Source organism: Falco cherrug, chromosome 8 (assembly GCF_023634085.1).
Source record: "Falco cherrug isolate bFalChe1 chromosome 8, bFalChe1.pri, whole genome shotgun sequence".
Classification (NCBI taxonomy): Eukaryota; Metazoa; Chordata; class Aves; order Falconiformes; family Falconidae; genus Falco; species Falco cherrug.
Window position 1 is genome coordinate 41,333,908 of NC_073704.1, and position 21,824 is coordinate 41,355,731.

The 21,824-nt window shown below is 44.8% G+C and overlaps 1 protein-coding gene across 1 annotated transcript; it reads right to left on the minus strand.

The window, feature by feature from the left end:
• Positions 1-3,706: 3,706 nt before the first annotated feature.
• RND3 (Rho family GTPase 3) lies at positions 3,707-18,324 on the minus strand. Its single transcript, XM_055719166.1, has 5 exons — positions 17,993-18,324; positions 17,826-17,913; positions 10,458-10,567; positions 8,775-8,909; positions 3,707-5,781 (listed from the first exon to the last, which is right to left on the minus strand). The coding sequence occupies exons 1-5, from the start codon at positions 18,140-18,142 to the stop codon at positions 5,530-5,532; spliced, it is 735 nt and encodes a 244-aa protein (XP_055575141.1). The 5' UTR covers positions 18,143-18,324; the 3' UTR covers positions 3,707-5,529.
• Positions 18,325-21,824: the final 3,500 nt, after the last annotated feature.

Below are 21,824 nucleotides of genomic sequence, written 5' to 3' on the forward strand. Positions count from 1 at the left end.
AATTTGTGCCATGGTGTATATATAACAGCGAAGAGCTGGAGCTGCCAGGATTAGTGCTTCTGCGAAATGTGTGAATCGGTGGGCTAGAAAATCATTTCCCCATTTGACAGCTGTAGAAAAGCTTCCTTTTTCACAGATCCTTTTTAAAATTGGGTGAGATCTTTCTTATTTTCATCAGATTGCTTCTCATCCCTAATCCTCCAAACTAATTTAGGGAGGATAAAAAAGAGACACTTGGCAGAACATCCTTCCTTGATGGCAAAAAACTTCTACCACCGCAGGGTTCTTGTGCTGGGAGCCTGGTCCCCAGCATCCCCTCACCGGGGCTCAGCAGAGTTCAAGGTCGTTTTTGACACTTAAGGGCCTCCTGGGAAGCCGAAGGAGCAGAAAGGGCTGCAGGAAAATATAAAAGTTGCTTTTGTTTGACCATACAAATTGGCAACGGCCGCGCTTGCAGCCCTGGGGACCGCTCTGCTGCAGCTCCAGCATCTCTGTGGCTTTTGCAGAAAGGCTGGCAGTTAGAACGAGATCTGAATGAGATGTAAAGTCCCTGGGAAAAAAGGTTAATAAATCTTCTAAGAAAGGAGTTGGGTAGGAAGAAGCCCAATGATCTGAGAATTACTAATTACTTGCTTTTCAACAAATAATCCCTCCCTTAGGAGAGCCAGTGCTGCTACGTGAGGATTAGGCAACGAAATACCGTATTGACAACATCAAACTATTCATTAGCCAAGCTCTCCCCGTCTCGCTCCGCAGATCGGCGGCGAGAAGCCGTCCAAGAGAGGAGGCACGAGCTCAGTCTCTCCCTCGGGCTCCCCTCCCCACCGGACTGACCCGTCCACCAAAGCCCCAGCACCCCCAAGCCCCACGCCTGCAAACCAAGATACCTGCTACAGTTTTGAACAGCTACAAAAATAGGTGGAAATACCTGTAAACATCCACCAAACAGCCTAACTCAGGCGTTTTAAAAGTTTTAGCGAGGAACATGGCGTGGGTTTGCTTTTGTCACCCACCCTCTCCCCACCAGGCTGCATCCTGCTGGCCACTGCCCCCTCGGTGCTGAGGATGCTCGTTACAAATGGTCTGCCTAACGAGGAGGTGCTGAATTGCACGTCCTCAGCGTGGTGAGTCTTTGCCATCCCACCGAGGTGCGGTGCCAGGTCTATTTCTGCACCACAAAGCAGCCCGCTGTGTTTAGAAACAGCTCTCCTGGGGATCCCCCGGGATTTTCTGCAAGGGATGAGTTTTAGTAACCCGCCTCAATTACTGCAAGCGATTGCACAACCCAGTTGTGCAATAAAAGAACAACAAAATTAAAAAAAAATTGCAACAGTTCAGTGCTTTTTGGAAGCGGACCGAGTCACGGCAATCTGCCAAACTTGTTTTCCAGGGATCAAATGGTGCTGAAGAGAAACATCTGACCAAGCCACAGCCCACAAGTGAAAATACTTGTGATTCACCCCTCGCTCATTTCAGCAACTGGAGAGCTGACACGGCTGATCATCTCACCAACACCAGAATCAAACCGTGCGGATGTCACCTCAGCCCAGGCTCTAGTTTTAGAAGAGTAAACTTCTGGTCCTTCCACTTGCTCGGAGGTTTCAACCACCATTGGCCAAAACTAGCAAGAAATGTTTCATGTGAACAATGAAGTTGGCAATTCTGGTCTAAAGGAAATGGTAAAACTCACAGTAGTGAGAGAAAAAGAAACACCGGCCGGGTTAGTGGCGTTAGACAGACCTACCAATGTTCCTTCTTTAAGGTTAAGAGAAAAATATACATAAATCAAGACATCTTCATCTTCCACCCACTTAGAGCAAAATAAAGGGGGGCTGAGGTGGTCCATTAAAGAGGGTAGTGATCAACTAGGGATCAACATTCTTTAATTGAAAATATATCTTTTTTCTCCTTTCTGTAAGAGTCTAAGAATGGTTTAAGAGTACCTTTAATAGTACCTTCCTAATCCACACCATTTGACTTGTGACCACATCACATATTGGTATAAAACAGGAGCGACATGAAACCAAGCCTGCGCACATCAATGGGTCAAAAATTCATTATAAACTTTGGTGGATCTCGAAAGTAAACATGTAGCCACCAGGAAGGCACACTGCCACAGCGAGGCTTCCAAGAGGTAATTTCTTTCTCCTAACCTACTCCACAACCTTATGAAGACCCAGAAAACAGCAGATCAGAGGTTTGAAAAGGAACAGCAGGATCTACAAAACCCAGGAGGTTTGTAGATCATGTAGAATGTGCATGGCCATATCGCTCTACCAAGTGCCAGCAAAACCCAGCTGTGCCGCAGCCAGATGACCCCCACTAAGCACTGGGTGGGGGGAACTGGCGGTGAGGGGCCAGGAGGGTTACGACGAAGCATAGGATGAACATGAAAGCACTGCTAGCAGAAAGGCTGTGTGACCCGACTGCTCTTCCAGTATTAGTAGTTCCGATAAAGATGCCATAAACCCAAGAGAGTGCTTGAAAGGAACCACATGGTTAAATAGGAATTGGGAAACACTTACAAGAGATTCAGAGTCACTGAAGACGTTGATCTGTTTGGGCTTTGCTGACTGAATTCTAGACTCGTGACGTACAAGGTGCACTGACATTCAGTAATCAAGAGCACGTCAATCTGACACACATTAACTCGATGGTAAGACCACAGGCTGAAACAAGACAAGTTCAGACTACAAAGACAAGGCAGCTTTTTAGGCACAAAGATAATTAACCCTGGCCAAACGCAGCCTGCCGCTGCAGCCTCACCAAGGGCGTTTCTGCACCCCAGCTGCATGCTGCCAGAGGCCACCTCCAGCTCCAAGAGGAGCTGCTGCAGAGCTGGTGTTGCAAGGATGTAGAGGACAGGGGTCCCCAGGAACTCACCAAGCTGCTGGCAGTGACACCACAGACCCACCCCAGCACCCTCCCACCAGCACAGGCTGCCTTCTTGCACAGGGAGGCCTTCACTCACCTACTACAGCATCTACAAAACCTGGGAAGAAACCTGGTTTGTCACCAGAAGTAGGAAAGGATGATCAGGTCAGTACAGGGGAAAGCAACTGCTGGGACTTCTGCCTGACTCGAGAGGTGTAGAGAAAACACACATGCTCCAATAGACTTGAAAGCAAGATGCTTGGAAGCTCTCCTGCGTTGACTTTACAAGGGGGAAGAGGAGCCTTGCAAGGGTGGTGAGAACGACTCTGGCTGTGCTCAGCATCATGTCCTATGTTCAAATGGGAGCCCAACACCCAGCAGAGCTGGTGTGTCAGGACAGCTCTTCCAAGAGGAGCCACAGCAACCACAACGTCCCAGCAGTGACAGAGAAGGGGCATATCTCTTTGGTTAGGAAGGTCTGTCTGTGCTGGACTCACAGCAGGCAGCAAAGAACAGTTCCTAGGAGCAACCTAAACACATGAAACCTTTTAAAAAGTGTTATTCAATGCTTCAGAGGCAAAGCAAACTCCATTTTGCTTGCTCCGGTCTCCTCTGCCTCTGCCATTTTTGGGAAATGCAACTCAGGTAAGTAACTCGCACTACAAAAATGTAATGCCAAAGAACCCAAAAGGCTCTCAGCAAGGTAAGATGGATTGCTATTAAAATCACATCCTGATTCCCAGCTACGCCTGGCCTGTACCTCACTGCAATTATGTCCAAAGCACACACGTATGAATGAACTAACACACACAAAGGCCATTTCCACTACAAGTCAATTACTTTTTTTTTTAATTCAAAGAAAAAATGGTATTTTAATAAATACTGCAGAAACATTAACCAAACATACAAAGTGACTTCAACAATTAAAAAAAAAGTAATGAATGTCCTGCTTTATAACAGTTATAACTTATTTTTTCCACAATATTTAAATACAGAAAGCACTTACCAGCTATTTTGTAATACTGCCCTAAGCGCGCTGTTGCATCAGTCAAAAGCTTATTACGGTAGTAAAAATGTCTTTTTGTGGGAAATAATCGGAACGGGTGTTTTTGTTCTTATCAGATGAAACAAAGTGCCGGAAACACACAGAACAGAGTTTTAATTATGGTAACCCTTTACCCTTTGCGCAAGTTGTCACAAACACAGCCTTAACACTTCAAAAATGAAGCATTAACCTTGGGAACAAAACGCTTGTCCTCAACAAGCGATAGACACGCTGGTTAGAGCTTACAGTATCCTTCTTTTGAGAGAAGCTATGAAGTTAAGTCAGTAAGCAGTTACAAACCATTTTAAAGGCCGATTTATTTCACTAACAATAGTATTCAATAAGCAAAAAGGAGTTTGACTTAACTGGTTCACTGATGTTTCATGATTGTTGTCTGGATACACATTTATTATCTTAAAGACTAAAGGCAGTATCCAGTTTCCACTGGGGACCCCTTAAGGCGTCACAGTTCCTCAGACCCCATTTCCTCACCACGAGCAAATGCAGTCTGCAGTGAGAGACGGCTGCCTCACAAGTAAGAGCATCACAAAAGATAACCTGACTCTGCTGGCTCATTTGCAGATTCTTGGTTTTTTTGCAAAGATAATTGCAGTGAACCACATCACAGAATAGCACCTCTCTGTAGCATTTACAGAGAGCTAGATCCTGGGATCTACCCAGCTCTCCAACTGCTAGCAGAAGCAGGAGTCTCAAGGCTTCCCCAGATGGGCAGTAAGGCTTAACAAATTATCACGGTCATAAAATTAAGGATCATTTGTCATCATAGCTCCGAGCACCTTTCACTTGAACCTACAGCGACATACCCACACAGTACACCAGAACTGGAGATCATTTCCACTCTAAATTACAATCACAAAGAGGAATGGAAAGTCACAGGTCCTGCAACAGGCAGGTAGTTTGCCCCCACACCTCAATTTGATCCATTTCATTTCCACAGTGCAAGGGTACCTATAATACTGGGAACTCTCAAACTGTTGTCTTCATTACCAGCGTGCCCAAACATAGCTTGTGCTGCCGTCTCAGGAAGGCAAAACTCCAGACTTCTCACATACAGTGTTTTCCTCTAAGTGACACACAGGCCTCAGTATACTCTCCATTTTAATGATGAGCTACTAAAAAAAAAATTAGATCATATCCTTTGGAAAACCAACTATAAGGTCACAGGGATAGTTCCTTAATAAGGAGGGCATATTAAGAGTGAAGTCTTTAAAAAAACATTAAAGTATTATTTTAATGAAATCAAAGTGGTAGCATCCAGGAGTAGAGCATTAATGAAAGAAACAAGCACTGTCAATGACATCTCTCTCCTTCGCAGCGTTATCTTCCCATTCACTCTTTTCTCAGCACATTCAAACATTTTCCCTTTTTTTATCTTTTTGGCATTTTCTTCAACATATTTCCTGATGCCACCTCAATTAGAGCCATTTCTTCTTGCTGCTCAGTTCCTAAGTACAGTCTCACACAACAGGTGAAGTCTCGGTTAAAGCACTGGCATAAGCCCTCGTTAAATACCATGTGGCTGTGTACTTCATTGAGCCTCCACCCCTCCCAGACGCTCTCTTCCTCCTTCTCCAGGAAATCAAGGTCCTTCACATCACTGTGCAACTCTTTGCTTTGTCCTTTCGCAAGTCTGTCGCCACTGTGGAAAGTTCTGGCCTGCCAGGCATGTGTGAAATTCGCTTTGTTGCCCTCTGCGATTTGTTTCGTTTAACATTTTTATTTGTTTTATTCACACACGCCAAGGTGGCAACATGAAAAATGTCTCTGACACTGTTTTCTGACTGTAAGGCTGAGCATTCAATATACGTAGCCGCTCCAATCTGTTTGGCCATATTTGCACCCTAAGGGAAAAAAAGCACATGCGATCAATACCAAGTTTCTGCAGAGTGCCAAAGCAAACAATACAATTACTTTTCAGCACTGTTTTCCATATACAATGTTTTGTGAAAACCAAAGCTAACGCTCCAGCACTACAGCCAGCAGCTAATTTTGCAAAATAAACAGAGCTTTGGTTCCAAGATGCAGTGAACAAGTATCCAAGCATTATCTCCTATGACGATAAATACAAATTCAAAGAGAGAAGATAAGCTCAGCGACCTGCAAACAACTGCAGAAAGCCGGAAGAGTATTAGTAGGACCTATTTAGCAGTTTCACCCTTGTACCTTAACTCACATCTGTGAACCACGTGCTCGCCAGGAAAGGCCCAAACCTGGCAGCTTCCAGATTTAAGCCTGCTATCTCCCAAAATGCATTCTGACTGCCTTAAGGGCTGGCCAGTGTGCCCCTGACCTGGAGCGGAGCTGTGCTGCATCTCCACGAAGGAGGCAAAGTTTGTAGGGAAACGTGCTGTGGGTTTCTGGGTCAGGGATAGTTATATCAACTTGTAGCTAAGGAAACAGGCCAAAAAAAAAAAGAAAAAAATGACATTAGCAGTTACACAAGCCCTTCCTTTTTGATTTTAAGTGCATTAGAAGTCAAAGCAGGGATATTTGTTCCAGCAGCACAAGGAAAACACTACGCAATTCCAGAAGATGACAACACCCTGGTATCCTGTTGTGCATTTTGCTACTGGAAGACAATACAGCATTGTATGGAAAAAAATGGAGTTCTTTGAATGGAATTTTACTTCTGAGGGATGACTTTTTTGTAAGTTACGAAATCCAACCACATCCTTGATGTGCCACTCCTCACATATTCAGGGGGCCTGAGATACAGGCACAAGTCAGCCCAACCCCTCCTCTCTGCTCTAGTGCCAGGTCGACAGCACTCGCCTATTTGGACCCATCTGTTTAGCCTCCAGCGTGCCCTGTTTACACTGCAGTGATGCGGCTGCCATCTTATCAATTGTCGGTGGGAGTGGCTGATAAAGGAGTGTTAGTCCATAGGCCCAGCCCTCCCCACAGTCAAACATCCTATGAACCAAGCCTAGCCGATACCTCAGTCACAGAAATGTTTGCTCAGGTGCAGCTGACTAGCTGACTGGAAACTGGCTAGCATACTGGAGGCAGGGCGTCACCATCAACTCTCCTTACCCTCCCAAACTTATGAAGTTAAGAGCAATGTGGAAAACACCAGTAAGTTCTTTGATCCCATGTTGACTTAACAAGGCAAGGGAATTTAAAAATAAGCTGCGTATCTCGAGCCCAGAGGATCCTTTCATACAACTACCAGAGGAGGGTTGCTTCATGCCACCAGGGAGGGACTGGGCAACCAGAAGATACAACCATGGCTCCGTCCAAGCTTTTGCTTACATTCAGATGGAATTATGGGAGTCTGTCAAGTATGACCTTCCCTGTAACACATACAATTTTCCCTTTGGCTGCCAAGTAAAAGCTCCTGGCTTAGCCCTTTGTCTTCAGCAGACTCCTGTTCCTAAGGACTGCGGGCTCAGCTGTGACACCAGAGGAGATGTGAATCTTCAACTCCAGGGGATAAATCCACTTGTCACTAGATTTTTTGATCACTATCCATCATGAGACTTGGTGATTTTACTGAAGTACTGTAAAAAAAGTAATACATGAACTTACGTATGCAGTAAGTGGCGGACTATTTCCTTTTAAGTTTTTAATATTAAAAAAATAGTATGCAAAAGCACAGCTCTGAAGCTGAACAACATTAATGCATACATGCAACAGTGGTGGTCTGTAACTATGATGACATCTTCTGCAACAAGCAGGATTAAAGGACACTTCTGAATCGTTTTACACTAAGGTAAACACCTGGCATTCAGTTTCATACAAAACTGTCTGAGATGGAGGGATATTTACTGTGTGAAATGTAGAAAAATGCCATAAGCAGCATAAGCCATCACGGTACAACATCCCATGCTTTATTTTAATCGAGATAATCACTTTATTATCTCTTTGCATTTTCCAATTTAAACGTGCTGTAGGAGACTGCATTATTAGCAATTGCTAATTGCTAGGAGCTGCTGGTTTGGAAAACCTGAGGCTGTGGATAAAGCATCAAAAACTGTTTGATAGCATAGGATATACAGACTAGATAAAGTCACATCTGGAGATACCATTCTCGCTCTTACACCCTGCAGGGTGTATCTGAAACCATCACTGATTCAGCTGCAACGTATGATAGACACATGTGAGTAATAACACACATTATATAGAGAATACACAAAATAAGGGGAAGTTTACCTTCAAGACCAGTTTTCCCTTGTTCTCTGCCTCCTGCCCTCCCATGGCCTGATTCTTTTCCTTTTCACCTTGGCTTCTCTATTCCCTGATGGCTGGCTGCAAGCTTCTCACTTCCCCAGCAGCTGAAAGCTGCTGCCAAGAATTAAGATGCTTTCTGGATTTGCTGCCACCTTCCGAGGGAGCTAGAGTGTCCTTACAGGTGTTTTAAGGCAACAGGATTTTAAAGGGGACATTATATGCAATACTTGTCAAGATGCTTAACATCAAATGAATGACATTCAAATCTAACGTCTGAAGACAACAATTTTACCAATTTATCAGTAAATAAATGGGACATGTCACCTCTCAGTTACTGTTTTGGCCTCTGTAGGCCCAGAAAAGCAGGAAGTTTATTTCCAACTCACTTAAAAGGCTCTTTGCAACTAATGAGGTTACAATTTTATGACACTTAAACCATACGTTGTGGGGCTGCATCACTTTTTGCTGCATCCAGCCTACAGGTAGGCTTTGCCTTTACTCATAAGACCTTTCAAATTCACCTTAGTCTAGTAGTAGAGTATGCCCATCTGCCTTCTAGGAAGCACTCATGTCAACACTGGGAGAAGCTGTTCCTAAAGATGGCTGCAGTGATAGAAGAGTCTTATCTTTCACCCCTAAGTACAAAGATGGATGTGGCACATACCTGATCGTAGGACACCGGTGTCTGCCTGTGATTGGAAAGCTCCACTAGCGTGCTCACATCTGTGCGCAGATCTGACTTGCAACCAACCAGAAGCATTTTGGTGTTTGGACAAAACTCCTGGATTTCACCTTTCCACTGTAAAATGTTAGGTGGTTGTTATACTCGAGTAGTTGAATGTTTAAATCCAAAGCAGCAACGGATACAAGATTAAGTTTAATAAGTCATGACATTTTACATGGAAATACTCTTACGTAATAGTTTTATCTACCTTCAAGCTAATTTCTAAAGGCATCAGTTCCAGCAGAATCCGGTTGCAGATGAAATCTTACAATCTCATACACTCACTAATTCCACTGACTTACTAATCAAGAGGGAATGACTTGAGATTGTTTACCTACATGAGTAAAGGTTTGCAGACCTGTCGCACCTCACAAGCGGTAAACACCCAGCCATTGCCATTTGCAGACAGGAACCAACGAACACCAGTGTCACCAAATTCAATGGTTCCTCAAGACAGAGCTACAGAGGTAGGTCTTATATGACCACAAAATTAGCACTGCTATATACTGGCTCATGGCTACACCCTCACACCTAAAACTACATGAATCTGTCAAGGGTTCAGCTATTCTGAGCCAGTAATAAACCCCTCATACAGAACGTGTGATATATTTCTGGGGTTTCTTCCTCTACGTGGTTATTTTGAGAACAAAAGAAAGCCAAAAAAATTCCCAGCATAATTTGAACAGATCATACAATCCCTAAAAACTTAAGGATATAATCCGAGTTTAAAAGCATATTAAGAAAAAACTCTTGCAGAATTAAGCAACAGTATATTAACCAACATTATCATGGACAGAAATGAGAAAGACAGTTCTAGATGCTTGTTGGCACAGTTAGTAGCTGAGAGAATTGTCTTTTAACTATTTTCTGTAGATTATTCAGAGCATTGTATGCCACTTTATTCCCAGTGACACAAAAATCACCAGCCCCAGCTACAGAAAAAAGGAACTTCAGGTCAGTAAGCCTTAAAGACAACACTGCAAAGTTGAGTCATGCTCAGTGACCAAGAAGAGGACCAGGACCACCTCTGCAAACACAGAGCTTGATTATGAAAATTCAGTGTTTTAAGTCGGGGAGTCTGGCACTGAATCTCAGATCACTGAGCCTGTGAAAAATTCTGAAGTTTGGTCAGGATTGCATTTCCATGCCACCGCTTGGACTTTCAGTGGCTTCCAGAGGCATTTGTCACTGGCTCCTTCTGACTTCAGGCTGAGAAGTTATGTAAAGCCATGGCAAAAGCCCAAACACTTGGCAGGCATGTACTAACTGTCATTACAACATGGCAAAGTTTCTCAATCTTGTCTGTTATATGAATATAATGCAAGAGACAAATTCTTGCTGCACCCAGCCCTGCGCCTCACACCACCCTGAACAATTCACTGCTGGTTAAAAGCTGAGGAATGAGAATTTACTTCACCCCTAAGCATCCATTAAAGGCTTCTTGTTTTCAATTAACATTCATCCCTTTCAAACAAATTCTAGCAGTGCAAAGCACGGTCCAGTCATCTCTCCATTAAAAGAAACAAACCAACGTTTCTAATATAAGAAACAGCACCGCTCTTCAGAGATTTAATGACAAGCTACTCAAACAGCTCTGTACTCAAATGTTTCTTGAACACTTGCCTTCTTTAGCACACTGTCAAGAGTTTCTGGCCGACTGATGTCAAAGCAGATCAGGACAGCATCAGAATCTGGATAGGAGAGCGGGCGAACATTGTCATAATAAGGAGACCCTGCAGGGAAACAAACAACATGTTTATTAGTTTGTATTTTTCACTTTCTGCAGTCATTCAAGCTTATTCAGAACGATTAGAGGGGTTTTCAGTGAAGCTCTTCAGTAGCACCCAGCTACCATCATTTCTTCAACAGCACTGCATTCCCCAAAGGCTCATTGCAGTTGCTCATTTCCCTACTTTCCTTTTGTTTCTCACCTACAAATGCAACAGCTTTCCCAAGTAATTAAGAGTGATGGCACCCCAGTGACCCATGTCCCATAAAAGCTTGTGATGCCCCCAATAACAAGTTAAGGGAAATCAGGTCAGCCCAAGTTTAAGTCCCAGCATTAATGTGCAGGGATTTGACTTTTGAGAACAAATCCTTGACATCCAAAAGGCTTCTGCAAAGCAGATTTGTCACAGTTGTGCTTTCATGGGAAAAATTCAGAAAGTTTTGAAGTAAATCCATTTTGTTTCTTCTAACATTTAATTTAAAACAAATAGTTCCAAGTGCAAAAAGCATCTTTAGTTGTCATGAATATCTGCAATTTTCAGAAGAAACTCTTGCTTCAAAGCAAAGCATTGGTTGCAGTATTCCAGCAGGGAAGAATCCCAGCCCTAAAGGCAGGCACGCAAGTTATCTGTCACAAAAAAGACTCAATCTGTAAACCGATACATGCTTGCACTAAATGTTTATGTTTAGCCCATAAAACAAGTTCTTATCAACAAGATCAAAGCAAATTAGTAATCTGATGGAACAGGAATAGGTCCAATTTTGCACTTTGAGCAGGTTTTACTTCCAGATCTGTTGAGGGGTACGCTGTTTTCTTTAAGAATTGTCATGATGTGCAAAGTTAGAAACATCTCCAGAGTCAGAAATCTCATTTTGGTCATCTGGTGAATCTGTAACAGGTTGGGAGTGTGGGGTGGTGGGATGGAAATCTTCCTTTTTTTTCTAGGAAGTACCATTTGGTTTGGCCTTAACTCTGCTGAAGTTTTCATTTACTGAGGAGAATTCACTTCTAACTTGGAAGGCTACTTAAAACAGTTAAATAGTCCAACAGGATAAGGCCTAGGGCTTTAAACTGTGTGCCTGCAACTTAAAATTCATTTTCTTAGTTATGCATTCTTATTTCTGTATTTTTCTCATGAACCTAAAATATAGCACAGAACATATGCAACAGGAATACAGCTTTCAAGAGTGTTGGGGTTATCAGCTAGTTATACCACCTATTTTTGCAACTATCTAGAACTAATTGGCTGTAAAGGTCTCAGAGGCTGAGCAGACTATTAACTGGATTAGAGAAATTCCTCAAGTTTTTAACTGACAGACAGCTCATGCTGTTGCACAAGGAGTGGGGAACGGTGTGAACGTATCGCAGATGACTTCAGTTGGACAGCTTATACTGGAAGGAAGGAGTCAAGAATCCCAAGAATGTTGTTTTTGAAATGAAGAGTAACACATGGGGAATGAAGCATTACCAAACTAGGTAGCAGAAGGTAATTTAACAAGACTGTTTTATTCAAATGCTTATCTTCATAAATGATGTCAATCTAACAAAGAGGCAGCTGTCAAGAACTGCTCTTCAAAAAAAAAAACCCAAAAAACAGTTAGGTGTCTTCAGTGGTAAATGACATATTAGAAAGACATTTAAGTGAGCTGAGCTGACCAGTAGTTAACTATTCATTTCAGCTCTGCTCGCAGTGATTATCAATAAGTGTTTTCCACTACTAATTATTCCCCAGCTATCTCCAGCACTGCTATTACAGTGCCTCCATCCAGGGGCCTCAGGGCCAAGCTATTTAGCCTGGAGCCCCAGGGCCAATTTACTTGCCCTGGACAGACAAATTGCAGAGCAGCAATGTGCCGTTAACTAGCCACCCGCACTGCTCTGTGGCATTAAACTGGCGAAAGCACAGACTGGTGCCCAGCCACCAGCCCGCACGCTGGTGAGAGCCGTGGCCTGGCTAGCTCACCTCCCCACCGAGCTCCTGCAAGTAAGGGCAGGATTGAAGATCATTAATGCTTGGCCAAGCAGTTGCTGGCTAGAAAGGAGTCTCAGAAAAGCCTCACCCAGAAACTCATTCCTAAGACACATACCTATCTTCTCACTCACCAGTCTTTCAGGGATACAACACACCATGTATGTCCACCAGCGTGTATTTATGTACACATACAGTCACCACCTCCAGCCCAGAGACTCCTTTCTACTGTGTCAGCTGTAGCTGTGTGTGTTTTGAGGGTTTTTCTTTTTAGGTTTTCCTTCTGAACGTCTCCTATTAAAGATGCTGAGCTAGAGTAAGTGCGCTTTTCTAGGCAGTCCTGCTCAGATGCAAGCTAGAAGAAATATTTGACACATCCTTTTCTTTAGGGTAGTGTGTGGCAGAACAAACGGGAACCATTTAAACTACTCGGGCTGCAGTATGAACAAAGGAAATTTCCTGATCTCATTCAACAGCAATAACTGAACCTTTATTACTGCGCAAATAAAGAGGGGCTGCGGCCCTCACTGTGCGGGCCTATTCAAACTGGCATTTCATCGTTTCGCCCAGAGAAACCCTCAGAAGCCAGGAATCTCAGGAATGAGGCTCAAGTCTGAACAGCGAACTTGAGCACAGCCCAGTAAGGCTGCTCACTCTTTTTCAACTTAGTCTGCAGATCTGAAGCCATGCCAACCCTAGAAAACAGAAGGAGAATGTAGAGCTACAGCTACAGTATTTGTGGGGAAGCAAAAAAAAAAAGCCTATTTGTGTTTGCAATTCTGTCCCTACAAAATAAAAAATTTTTATCAAGGACAACACAGATGAATTTTACCAAGGAATTGCTGATAGTGTTGCAGCTCGTCTTACTTTGTAGTGGAAGTATATTCCAGATGCAATCCCCTTTTTTAATCTGTTTGGCAGCACAAATAATTTAAGCAAAAATAATTTAAGCATTAAAAATTATCCACTTCTAAAACTTGATGTTTTGTGCAAAGCAAAACAAATTCAGCTTTTAAACTGAAATAAAACCCCTCCCCAGCAACATGGTTGGTTTTGGTCTACAGAAGGTACCAGGCTTAGACTTCAGTGTTGCTATCTTAGTAACAGAATTACATGGTTAAAAGTTAAAGCATACTTAATTTTTTGATGGCTTAGTACTGCTGTTAAGATGCTAGATCACAGAGAGCTGAAGCCCTAACGTGTCTGCAAGATCCAGAGCCGCCACCAGTCCCAACCAGGAGGGTTCAGCCCTGTGTCCCACCTACAGAGCTGAACCTGGGCAGCTCCTTGCTCACCATGCTGTTCAGCCTCTGCTTGCCTGCAGGCTCTCAGGGAAGTGGTGCTCAGTAGCAGGCAAGACTTTACTATTTACACACCACCAAGCAGCCATCAGGCATTAGTCTTTGTAGCCTTTTGGACTCCAGTCAACTGAAAGAACAACAGATGAACAGCAGCATTCTCACTCTCAAACCCTTGGGCTCACTAATTATCAGCTGCATAGAAAACACATCAAATACTGCAGTGGCCACTTTAAGTAGCTGATTCACTACTGATTGCTTTCCTCCTTCCAAATCCACCTTGGCTGTTTGGAGAAAATGCAGGTGGATTTGTATAGTGAATATCCTAGAACACGTCATCTCTAAGCACACGATTATTACAATAATCATAGCATTGTTTACATTTCCACAGCTCAAACAGAAAACAGGACTTTGGCAGGTGACTTGGCATCCCCAGTTATCAATTTAATTATTTCCCCTCTAAAGGGGAAAAAAACCCTATAAAGACTAGTTACTGCTACTCTGCCACAAAAAAAAAAACACCAAAAAAACACACAGCTCAACACAGCCAACTTTAAAGTTAAGGGAAATTTCAAATTTCTGTTTGCCTTCCAGTTATGATGCTTACTGCCAGAGAACCTGGGGAAACAGTAACTTTGATTCCTGTATGTTTCAGTTGGTTTTGGGAAGATTTCAGCACAAAACTTTATAATTAATATGAAGTTTCTATATTGACATGGAATACACTGTACACATTCAAACCACAGTAAAGCTAAGTAAAGCTAACTTGATTAAGCTCTAATGCCCTTCAGGATTTAATTATATGCTAATCCCCAGAAGTGTGTATGTATTTCTGGCCCTGTTGAGAATTATTTTATTGGAGTATCCAGTACAGTTTCCACAGTTCAACCAATAAAAAAAACCCTAAAATATGTGTTAAGGAGACACAGGTATGTATACATAATTAATGGTACATAATTTCTATGCCACATAGTGTACTAGCAAGAAACAGAAATAAAGTAGTCACTTTTAAGGGAAGAAGCCAAAACCTCAGTAAATATACATTAGACTATGCTGATGGTAGACAAAGGTGTCTAACATAGAAGCACTCTTCACATCGTCCATGAGAGTACAAGATGAAGCTTTAACCTGAAACTTCAAATACTCTACCTAGCAAAATAAGCACGCAGCTCCCAAACAGCTTAAGACTTAAGACTGCCATACTACGTTACCACACAGTGGAATAATTTATCATGTAGTTAGATTGCAACCAGACATTCCTGCTTTGAAAGAAGGGCTGGCAGTCCAAAAGCCAATTGATATTCAAGTTGGCAAGTGCCTTCCTTAATGCTGTGGCTAATTTAAATCCTTATAATGACTTGCAGAACTAGACAGTACCAGAAAATATTTGAATAATGAATCTTCCCATTCCATTCTTACTTGTAAGAGTGTTTTGCCCCATATTTCTACAGGCATATCCAAGATACAACAGAACCTTCCCAATAAATTTACAGCTAGCTTTAAAATGCTCTATCAATTGCATGACTCTCTGCATTTTGGACTTAAGAGTCCTCTAGTAAAAAGTGTGTTATTATATAAAAATTGTAACCCAAAACCATGACAGCAGGGCCTGTTCTCACCCTAGCTCAAGACTATTTTAATCCATGCCTACAGCTTCTCTCATTTTCTCAGGGAGCAAAAAAAATGCTCTAAGTGGCAGTACCTTCCCTTCAAAGGATTCAATGCAAAAACCAGACACTTACTTTAGGTCAAGTTAGGGACCAATTCGTAAGGCAGCCTGCTGCATGCTCCCAGTTAGGAAAGAGTGAAGAGGGTTAAATATGGATACTAAATACTTTCAAGATGACTTGATAAGTATCTGTAGTATACAGCAATCAAAAACAGCTAAATAGCATCCTTTCATCCCTCCCCCAAGAGGCACTGAAGTATCTCAAATGACTCCAGCCATTACCTCCCCTGTGTTGCAACTGACATCATGTTCCATGATTATTTGGCTTTTAATCAGTCATATTTTTATAAGTTAACTAAATCTAGTCCTGCTTTAAAAGTGTCATTAAGACATTTATTTTAATTCAGCAAAGGACTAGGACAATGACTTGTAAAAAATTATCAAGAATTTAAGATAGTGTTTAAGCATTGTCTTATCTTCTGATGTCTCTTATCTGGTGATGCGATTTTGCACGGGGTTAATAGGTTTGGGTGTTTCTTCTTCAGTCTGTGAGAAGGGCGGTTTATGAAGACAAGTCTTCATCCACAGAGTCCCACAACCAGAGGATCCAATGTTCAGCAATACCTTTAGAAACCAAGCACTGGACCTTTCAAACATTTCCTCTTCAGTTTCAGACTGCAAACTAGCCACTTGATCCTAAGCTTCTGACTCAGTCAAATTTTCTGCTAGTCCCAGGACAGGCCTGAGAGGACATCATGTACACACAAAGGCTGGCAGGTGTTCCTTCCACTGCTTTTGTCTTTTGAAGTGCTACAGAATGATTTCATTACACAGGTGTCTCCAGCCTTTGACATAGAGATTCCAAACCTTCCCATGTCAAACAACCTGTGGGTTGTATTTCAATAGCTAAAGATAAAATTTTCCAAAATAACTAACTATTAATTTTTAATCAGCCCTTACTCAATGGGAGTTTGTTACAGCCAGTTTAGTAATCAGGATGAAAGCTCAAACCAGAGACACTTCTAGAAGTCTGCAAGTCTTACTTGGCATAAGATGAAGAAAAAAAATCAGTTCAGAGCTAAGCTGATACTGGTTGTGGGCAGAGACACTGCCGTTTCCCAGTAATTGTGTTGCAAGAATTTGGAATCATTTCCTTAACAGCAAGGGAAAAGCCAACTCACTGCCTAAACTTTTTTTTTAAAAGGGATTAACATCTTAGTTACTGGTAAAAGGACTGCTGTCATATTTAGAAGGAACTGCTGGTGTAAATTCAACATGAACAAGCCATCTACACAACATGTCTACAGAAGAAAGGGCTTGCATGTTCTGTCAAGTTCCTCCAGCTTTCTCCCTATCATTTCTGCAGAGTAACGTTGTTAGTGGGGTCATTCACCCGAGCACCTCTCCCAGCACCCTCAGTCCCTGAGCGGCAGGGACCCGCACCCCCATCCAGCACCCAGCAGGCAAGTTCAGGGGTGCACCCTCACCCCGGCACCAAGCTCAGCCCAGCTACCAATGCCAGCAGGACGCAGAGGGGCACAAGACGGCCAAGCACCCCAAAGCACAAGAGACTTTTTGCCACAGCCTCTGAAGGTACAACGCGAAGAACGAGGAGGACCTTAAGCACTGATCTTAGTATGTAGAAAAGGATGGGTCCCCCCCTGCACCCTCAGAGGGCCAAAGATACCTAACTGCCCCCATCCCTCCTGCCTTTAGACTCTAAAACACAGGGGGAAAGTCCTGTATATTGTAAAAAAGCCAAACAGGCACGAGAGAGGAGGCTACAAGGAACTCAAAGGTGAGCTGATGTAATTTACCATTAACGTATCTGAACACCTCGTCACTCTTCCAGGGGGCAAAGCGGGGGTTCCGCAGCAGCGGTGGCCCCGCAGCGCCTCACAGCAGCAACTCCCAGCCGGGCAGGTGCGAACGCTGCCCCTGCCCTGCCCGCCTGCCCTGCAATGCTGGCAAACCGCCCCTGGAGCCTTGCCCACACCCTTTTCCCTCCCCAAGTAAATGTATCGCTAACGTATACCTCAGAGTTAAAAAAAAAAAAAAAAAAAAGCGGTCGCCGGTCTCGTACGTGGAAGCAGGCAGACCCGCCACGACGCGGCGGTGAGGGGCTGCGGGGAGGGTTACAACCCCCCACCCCACCCCCCCTCCACCGGTGGAGGCTACAACCCCCCCCCCACTCCCGCGGGCTGCCGCTCCTCACCGACGGGCGCTACAACCCCCTCCCTAGCCCCGGGGGCTGCCCTTCCTCACCGATGGGCGCTATACACACACACCCCCGCCCCCACCCCGGGAGCCGCGGGGGAGCGCTCACCCGAGGTGTCCCACAGGCTGAGCTCGATGCGCTGCGTGTCGATCTCGAAGCTGGCCGTGTAGTTCTCGAAGACGGTGGGGACGTAGCTCTGCCGGGAGAGAGCGCACGGTCAGCCCGCGCCCACCGCCGCCCGGCCCCGGCCCCAGCCCCGGCCCCGGCCCCCCCACCTCGGGAAAGCAGTCCTTAGCGAAGACGTGGAGCAGCGCGGTCTTCCCGCACTGGCTGTCCCCCACTACCACGATCTTGCACTTCACGTTCTGGTTGGGATCCATCACCGCCTTGCTCGATAACTTCTGGCTCGCTCTTCTTTCCTTCATTGATCTCGGCTTAGTCCCTCGGCCGGCCACAACAAAAGGAAAAAAAAAAAAACCCCACACAACAAAACACACTCGGTTTCCCCCAAAAAAGATAAAAATAATTTTAAGAAAATTAGAAAAAAAAAAAACCACAAATGGAAGTGGCAGAGCCGCGGGACGCACTGCCGCTCCAACTCCGCCCGCCCGCCCGCCGGTCCCGCGCAGACTGCTTTGTCCCCCGCCACCCGCCCTTATTTATAGCTTCTCATCCGCCAATCACCGCCCGCCGCCGGTGCGAGGCCCGCCCCCTCGCCTCGCGCGGCCGGCGGCCCGCCGGAGCAGCGCGCCCCCTAGGGGCCCCGGGCGGGAGCGGCGTGGCGGGGAGCTGGAGGGGTCCCGATGCCGCCCCCGCCGCCCTCCCGGCAGGGACCCCCCCCCCCCAGCCAGGCCGTCCCCGCAAACCTCCCGCCTCCGCCGGGCTCCGGCCCATCCGCTGAGCCCGTGCCGGCGGCAGGCCGGTGTCATCCTGTCAGGGTGAGGTCTGGTGTGGCGCCGGCTCCCTCAGGAGAGGTGAGTGGTATAAATGTTTTTGTGGCGTTTGACTTTCATTTTATACAGGCTGTCTATAAATCCCAGTGCTGTGGAAGGGAACCTGCGGCATGCGGAGCTTTGCGTCTGTCAGAGGGGTGGTGAGGCGGGCCGGGCCGCTGCCGGGCCGGGGTCCCTCGCGGAGGTGCCCCAGGGCCATGGCCGGCTGAGGGGAGACCCCAGAATGGGCTCAGCTGTGCGGTAGTGGTGACTGTGGGCACAGGGGGGTTTCACTCAAAACAGTCACAAGGAGCATGTGGGGATCTCAGAAAATCATTCCCGCCATCAACGTGCTCCTTTTGTTTAGCTTCCTGGACACAAAACCGAGCAAAACTGGGTAACGGCTTGTGTGGGCCAGAGGACTGAGCGCTGCTCTGAGACAGCGATGCTGTACAGTGCGGGGTGCGTCCTTCCCGAAGCGACAGCCCCAGACAAGGGACGGTCTGTGAGCCGTTCGTAGCACACTTCTGCATCAAGTGCTGCTCTCCTTTCCCGCATGGCGCTGCATGGCAGGCAGACAGGCGCCCTCGGGAAGGGGCTGGCAGCAGGCAGGAGGGCTGGAACCCAGCCTGCTGCCCCTCCTGGCTCAGGCCTCACGTGCCAGCTCTGCCTAGCGCAGCCGAAGACAGCGGTGGCCTTTGTAAGCTGGGTTCTTACCCTTATCTCTTGAGAGTGTCATCCAGGCAACAGACTAGCTCTGTGTCCATTCTGGGCTGAACCATGATCAATTAGTAAACTTTTACAACATGCTGAAACAGCAAGCGCTGCTATCTTGTGGTGGGCTTGTCCGTGTTAGTTTTACAGTTGGACTCGATGATCTTAAAGGTCTTTTCCAAACTAAATGATTCCATGATTCTGTGTTTGACCATAGGGGGATACATCAGTAATGCAGACAAGAGAATCCCAACATGACATTTCAGAATTCAGTACTAATATTCTTGCTTTTGTTCCCATGTGTCACATCTTTAGCTGGTCAAATTACTTGGCTCTAATGAATTTTCCAAAGAATTTAAGCCTTGGCTTCTGCTTGGAAATCATGAGCAAAACAGTAAAATTTGCAGTGTGGTTATTTGTAAGGTCTTACCGAAAAGTTGGAGCAGACAGCTTTACATCTTTTTTTTTTTTTTTTTAATTAAAAGCTACTCTCAGCTACTTTGCAGTCTCCATCCATTCCTGCTGTCCACCAACACAGCTTCAGCTCCATGGACATATGGTGGAATGGGAGAACAGTGCAGAAACTTACTGCTCACAGCCAGTTGGGTTTCTCTCATTTGTTCAACTGTGTATATTTGAACAGGAGATAACTCTGGGAAAATACAGTTGCAGAAATGCTCTCCTGTCTTCTCCAGAGTGCAGAGAATCCTGTTTCTTTGTTCCCCTCCAAACTGAAACATGTGGCAGCCTCAGGGGCAAATGCAGGTGGGACAGAGCTCTGGAGGTTCAGCTCCAGCCCTGTACTCTTTGTGAGTCCAACATACCAACTGGGGCATATCTGACAATAAAAGGAGAGAAGATGGGGTTGAAAGAGCTCTTTGTTAATCCTGAACGGGAGCTGGGTGTGAACATCTGCTCCCTATCAGCTCATCGCTCACCTCCATACAGATGGAGGCAAGGTGCACCAAAGCAGACGCTGATGCTGGCCATTCCTTGGTGGTGGCTTGGCTTGGCCAGGACTGAGGGTGCTCAGAGGAGGAATTGCTGCTCCCCATCACTGCACACTGGGGCTGGGGGAGACAGCTCCCTCACACAGCTTACATGGAAAATTCGCATGCATCCAGCTATGTTAGGAATGTGGAAACTTTAACACACACAAAACACTTACTCATCATGACCACAGAGCTTCCATCAGCACCCTTCCCAGTAATATCATGTTTACATGCTTTGTTTGCTCTTATGATCCTGAGGCTGCCAGCGTCACCCAACTAAACCCCCAGGCTTTCAGGGTGGTCTGCCATGCTTTAGGCACTTGTGACAATCAATAAGCTACAAGGCACCCCTGCCTGCTCCAAAACAGTCTACTTGTCATTCCTTGGGGAAGCTGTTCCAGATATGTTAATCCCTGTAAAACTATTATTCATGTCATACTCTTAAGTTCCTATATCTTGATAACTAGGAGGATAACACTGGGGGGTTAACATTTCCATCGGTATTTTTCACACGCAGTCTAGGTTTTGATTTATAAAGCAGAGTTTCTTGCTTTGCTTAGTTCAAATTCCTCATTTTTCTTCAGACCCGATTCCTTTCTAGACTTCACAGTTTTGCCACTTTCCATCCAAGAAAGCATTATGCCTATATTAATAACATATATACAATGCAATCTAGTATTATCTGTGGTAATGACTGCTGATCTGGTATAAGATTTTATGGGAATATCAGAATACATTTTTCTCCTCTCAAAAGTATTCTGCCTGAACACTTTCTATGACTGTACTAAAACAGCCGAGAACAAGTGCTTTTAGTATCAGAATGACTGATTATTTAAATCTAAAATTCCAATCAGAATATCTCTCCCCGCTATGCCAACTACCAAAGCATCTGTGGAAAGTATTAAATAATATACATAAAACATGAACCTTACGTATCCCATCCCCTCCTCGTTTCTGCACACGTGTGTAGCTAAATGGGATGTACATTAAAAGAACATTACTAAGGTTTAAGGTCAAACACTTGTGTATTAGGAAATGCGTATTTCCTGTGTGTTGGAAACGTGGGCTCCCTTGTGAATATGCAGTGATAGTCATTAATTTCACGATCACGTATTATTTTTTCCCGAGAACCTATTCAGCCCACAGAGCGATACTGTCACCTGAACGAGCAGCTATTCAGAAACATCTGTACTCCTCACAGGCCAACATGTAATCTGTGCCTCTTTAGGGACACTATTCAAAACCTTCTTCTGAACACATACCCATTTGTTATCTCTTCTATGGGACTTACCAATGTCATACTTGAGTTCTTAACAGATTAAAAGAAATTATTTTTCGCCACTGCCGTATGAGATGACATGATCTGAGGAGGCCTGTTTGACAGACAAGAAGCAGTAAGGTCACAAGTACCTGCTAATTCTGGTTGAGCCTCGGTTCATTCCCAATACTTAACATTACGCGGCACCGCA

Coding starts and splice junctions, on each gene's coding strand:
- RND3 (XM_055719166.1), bottom strand. CDS start 18,142: ATGAAGGAAAGAAGAGCGAGCCAGAAGTTATCGAGCAAGGCGGTGATG. Junction 17,914..17,992: donor CTAAGGACTGCTTTCCCGAG/GTGGGGGGGCCG, acceptor CTCTCCCGGCAG/AGCTACGTCCCCACCGTCTT. Junction 10,568..17,825: donor CAGCCTGTGGGACACCTCGG/GTGAGCGCTCCC, acceptor GTTTCCCTGCAG/GGTCTCCTTATTATGACAAT.